Genomic DNA, 5,114 nt, shown 5'->3' with positions numbered 1-5,114 from the left:
AAGTTCATAAGCGTCTTGAAAAAATAAAGTAAATAAGGCACCTGGCCCCGATGGCATACATCCAAGAGTTCTCAGGAAGTTAAGCTCAGTAATAGCCAAACCATTACATTTAATATTCAAGGACTCCATTTCCACACACTCAGTAGCACAAGATTGGCGTAAAGCAGATGTGGTGCCTATATTTAAAAAGGAGATAGATCACAACCAGGGAGTTACAGACCTGTAAGCCTGACTTCAATAGTGGGGAAGCTACTTGAAGGTTTAATACAGGATAATATTCAGGAATACCTCATGGAAAACAAAATTATTAGTAATAGGCAGCATGGATTGATGAAGGATAGATCATGCCATACTAACCTTAGTTGTTTATTTGAGGAGGTAACTAGGAATTTAGACCAGGGTAATGCAGTTGATGTGGTCTACTTAGATTTTGCAAAGGCTTTTGATACGGTTTCACACAAGAGGTTGGTGTACAAAATAAAGCAAATTGGACTCAGTAATAATATATGCACCTGGATTGAAAACTGGTTAAAGGACAGACAACAGAGGGTTGTCATAAATGGAACTTTTTCAGGTTGGGCTAAAGTCGTGAGTGGAGTACCTCAAGGATCGGTACTGGGACCCCTGCTTTTTAACTTGTTTATTAATGACCTTGAGGTTGGCATAGAGAGCAAAGTCTCCATCTTTGCTGATGATACTAAATTGTGTAAGGTAATAGAATCAGAGCAGGATGTAATTTCTCTCCAGAAGGACTTGGAGAGACTGGAAACTTGGGCAGGTAAATGGCAGATGAGGTTTAATACAGATAAATGTAAGGTTATGCATTTGGGAAGCAAGAATAAACAGACAACTTACACATTAAATGGGGATAAATTGGGGGAATCCTTGATGGAGAAGGATTTAGGAGTGCTTGTAGACAGCAGATTTAGCAATAGTGCCCAAAGTCATGCATTCTTGGAGTCAGGAAGGAATTCATTTTTCCCCTTAATGGGGTTTTTTGTTTGCCTTCCTCTGGATCAATAAGTATAGATATAGGATAAAGTATATGTTGTCTAAATTTAGCATAGGTTGAACTTGATGGACGTACGTCTTTTTTCAACCTCATCTACTATGTAACTATGTTAAATCACCTCGGGAAACATGACTTTCTCACAGCTCAATATTTATTATGTTACACCAACACCCTCCAGTGTGGTACGTTATTGGGACCAGGTTATCTCGCGTCCAGACACAATATACAGCGTTCCCGTGTCACCATCACATACTTTATGGCCAAGTTTCCCCATTATGGCTTCTGACCGCCATGTCCATTCGCTTCCAGAAACCTGCGTCTGGCCCCAAGGTTCAATAAAGATTCCGCTCGCTCTTCCTCTCGTACCGAACACCCCAACTTCTGGAACACTTTACCTGGAGTCCCTCAAATCCACTTCCTGTGCACGTTCTTCCCAGACTTCGCCTGTGCATGTTTGTAACTTATAAAATGTCAGCTGATTACTTTGTACCCAGGACATACCCGAGTAACAGAGGTAACACTCTCTTTCCTGGTACAATAAATAAAAAAAACAAATAAAAAAAACAAATATATAAAACGTACTCCGGAAAACATTCAAATTCACATGCAAGATCTTTATTATAAAAGTAGGTTACAAATTAAAAATAGACTAAAACACAGCAGCACTGATTTATCAGAAAAATAATAACATAAAAAGTGGACAACCCTCCCCTCCCCCCAACCCCTCCCAAACCCCCAACCCCTCCCCCCGGACTCTGGAGTGTTTTCTAAAAAGGAAAAATGCTGTTTGTTCTTCACTGGCCAAACAAGTCTGATTAATAAACACCTCGCATACAATCACCATAAAACCCAGATACCGTATCACCCAATCAATGGCAATAAATTAAAAAAGTTCCAATGTTGTGTGACCCATCTGTGACCAGGGCCCCAAGAGGCACCAGTGACAGGGGCCCCAAGAGGCACCAGTGACCGGGGCCCCTAGACCAGTGCAAAGCAGGGGGTGTACTTCATTAACCCCTCAGTGGCAGGGGAGTTAATAACCCAAAGCCATCCTAACAAACAGAAAAATACACTTAGTATCATGATTAAAGTAACAAAATCCAGGTGGCACCGACGCAAGACCCGAGGGAACCAGCGCCGCGGGACCCGAGGGAACCAGCGCCGCGAGACCCGAGGGAACCAGCGCCGCGGGACCCGAGGGAACCAGCGCCGCGAGACCCGAGGGAACCAGCGCCGGGGGACCCGAGGGAACCAGCGCCGCGGGACCCGAGGGAACCAGCGCCGGGGGACCCGAGGGAACCAGCGCCGGGGGACCCGAGGGAACCAGCGCCGCGGGACCCGAGGGAACCAGCGCCGCGGGACCCGAGGGAACCAGCGCCGCGGGACCCGAGGGAACCAGCGCCGCGGGACCCGAGGGAACCAGCGCCGCGGGACCCGAGGGAACCAGCGCCGCGGGACCCGAGGGAACCAGCGCCGGGGGACCCGAGGGAACCAGCGCCGCGGGACCCGAGGGAACCAGCGCCGCGGGACCCGAGGGAACCAGCGCCGCGGGACCCGAGGGAACCAGCGCCGCGGGACCCGAGGGAACCAGCGCCGGGGGACCCGAGGGAACCAGCGCCGCGGGACCCGAGGGAACCAGCGCCGGGGGACCCGAGGGAACCAGCGCCGGGGGACCCGAGGGAACCAGCGCCGGGGGACCCGAGGGAACCAGCGCCGCGGGACCCGAGGGAACCAGCGCCGCGGGACCCGAGGGAACCAGCGCCGCGGGACCCGAGGGAACCAGCGCCGCGGGACCCGAGGGAACCAGCGCCGCGGGACCCGAGGGAACCAGCGCCGCGGGACCCGAGGGAACCAGCGCCGCGGGACCCGAGGGAACCAGCGCCGCGGGGCCCGAGGGAACCAGCGCCGCGGGGCCCGAGGGAACCAGCGCCGCGGGGCCCGAGGGAACCAGCGCCGCGGGACCCGAGGGAACCAGCGCCGGGGGACCCGAGGGAACCAGCGACGCTTACGAAGGAGCACTTCATGTTCGTCATGTCACAGATAAGATAGAAAGGGGCCGTGTTGGTTACCACTTTGCCAGAGGAGCTAGCAGCGTTGCAGGCCCCACTGACCGCGTGAAGGGTTAATAACCACAAAGAAATGGTCAATTGAGCAATATACTGGCGATACTTCAAATGTTCCCCAAGGTACCCAGTACCCATTAAAACTGTACATTGCTGCATGTTCACTTTCAGGATGGGCGAATCATTTCTTCTTCATACATGAACCGCTCGCATTATAAAGGCAGAGAAACCGTGGAGGAAACATCTCGCATCCCAAACAGCACGGAGAGAAGGTGTAAGGGAACCAGGTGCTCCGACACCCAGCTCTGCCGGCAGGCACCCAGGAGCTCCGACACCCAGCTCTGCCGGCGGGCACCCAGGAGCTCCGACACCCAGCTCTGCCGACGGGCACCCAGGAGCTCCGACACCCAGCTCTGCCGACGGGCACCCAGGAGCTCCGACACCCAGCTCTGCCGGCGGCACCCAGGAGCTCCGACACCCAGCTCTGCCGGCAGGCACCCAGGAGCTCCGACACCCAGCTCTGCCGGCGGGCACCCAGGAGCTCCGACACCCAGCTCTGCCGACGGGCACCCAGGAGCTCCGACACCCAGCTCTGCCGACGGGCACCCAGGAGCTCCGACACCCAGCTCTGCCGGCGGCACCCAGGAGCTCCGACACCCAGCTCTGCCGGCGGCACCCAGGCGCTCCGACACCCAGCTCTGCCGACAGGCACCCAGGAGCTCCGACACCCAGCTCTGCCGGCGGCACCCAGGAGCTCCGACACCCAGCTCTGCCGGCGGCACCCAGGCGCTCCGACACCCAGCTCTGCCGACAGGCACCCAGGAGCTCCGACACCCAGCTCTGCCGGCGGCACCCAGGAGCTCCGACACCCAGCTCTGCCGGCAGGCACCCAGGAGCTCCGACACCCAGCTCTGCCGGCGGGCACCCAGGCGCTCCGACACCCAGCTCTGCCGGCAGGCACCCAGGAGCTCCGACACCCAGCTCTGCCGGCAGACACCCAGCAGCTCCGACACCCAGCTCTGCCGGCGGGCACCCAGGAGCTCCGACACCCAGCTCTGCCGACGGGCACCCAGGAGCTCCGACACCCAGCTCTGCCGACAGGCACCCAGGAGCTCCGACACCCAGCTCTGCCGGCGGCACCCAGGAGCTCCGACACCCAGCTCTGCCGGCAGGCACCCAGGAGCTCCGACACCCAGCTCTGCCGGCGGGCACCCAGGCACTCCGACACCCAGCTCTGCCGGCAGGCACCCAGGAGCTCCGACACCCAGCAGCTCCGACACTCAGCTCTGCCGGCGGGCACCCAGGAGCTCCGACACCCAGCTCTGCCGGCGGGCACCCAGGAGCTCCGACACCCAGCTCTGCCGGCGGGCACCCAGGAGCTCCGACACCCAGCTCTGCCGGCGGGCACCCAGGAGCTCCGACACCCAGCTCTGCCGGCGGGCACCCAGCAGCTCCGACACCCAGCTCTGCCGGCGGCACCCAGCAGCTCCGACACCCAGCTCTGCCGGCAGGCACCCGGGCACTCCGACACCCAGCTCTCCCGCCCCTTCATGCTGCAGCAGCCCAGGAGCGTCCTCAGGGTCACCGCACGGGAAGTGGGAAGCAGGCCGGAGTGGGTGTGATTGGCGAGTCCCCACACGCTTGGGTCAGCTCCGCGAGGGATCAGTGCAGAGTCTCCGCCTTCAATTTCAATTTGTGGAACTCCACCTGGATATAATCAGTCAGCGCTTTCCGCATCTCCACCTGTGACAAGCAGAGAGCGCTCAGCTGCACAGCACACACACAGCGCACACACAGCGCACACACAGCGCACACACAGCGCACACACAGCGCACACACAGCACACACAGCGACTGCTGCATAACCGTGCCAGGGTTACGCTGCTGAAAAGGAGGTGGGTACATGGGACAAAGTCCCAGCAGAGGCAATGGGACACATACTTTACATCTGGGGTGCTCAACTCCAGCCCCTCAGCCATTGGGAACCCCCCCGCAGAGCCAGCAGGAAGGGACCCCCCGCAGAGCCAGCAGGAAGGGACC

General features: G+C 57.8%; 1 protein-coding gene across 5 annotated transcripts in view; it reads right to left on the bottom strand.

The window, feature by feature from the left end:
- Nucleotides 1-786: 786 nt before the first annotated feature.
- TAFAZZIN (tafazzin, phospholipid-lysophospholipid transacylase) overlaps nucleotides 787-5,114 on the bottom strand; it is a 21,148-nt gene continuing 16,820 nt past the window's right edge. For 3 of the 5 annotated variants that reach the window (XM_075578306.1, XM_075578303.1, XM_075578304.1), the window contains exon 11: nucleotides 787-1,541. In XM_075578306.1, the coding sequence (XP_075434421.1) occupies nucleotides 1,404-1,541 (138 nt within the window). In that variant the 3' untranslated portion in view covers nucleotides 787-1,403. Of the gene's footprint in view, nucleotides 1,542-4,340; nucleotides 4,819-5,114 lie in introns of those variants that run through there. The other 2 variants (XM_075578302.1, XM_075578307.1) reach the window with 2 other exon arrangements.

This window comes from Ascaphus truei, chromosome 21 (genome assembly GCF_040206685.1).
Source record: "Ascaphus truei isolate aAscTru1 chromosome 21, aAscTru1.hap1, whole genome shotgun sequence".
Classification (NCBI taxonomy): domain Eukaryota; kingdom Metazoa; phylum Chordata; class Amphibia; order Anura; family Ascaphidae; genus Ascaphus; species Ascaphus truei.
Note: the sequence above shows the minus strand (reverse complement) of the source record. Positions and strands in the feature narration are given on the sequence as shown.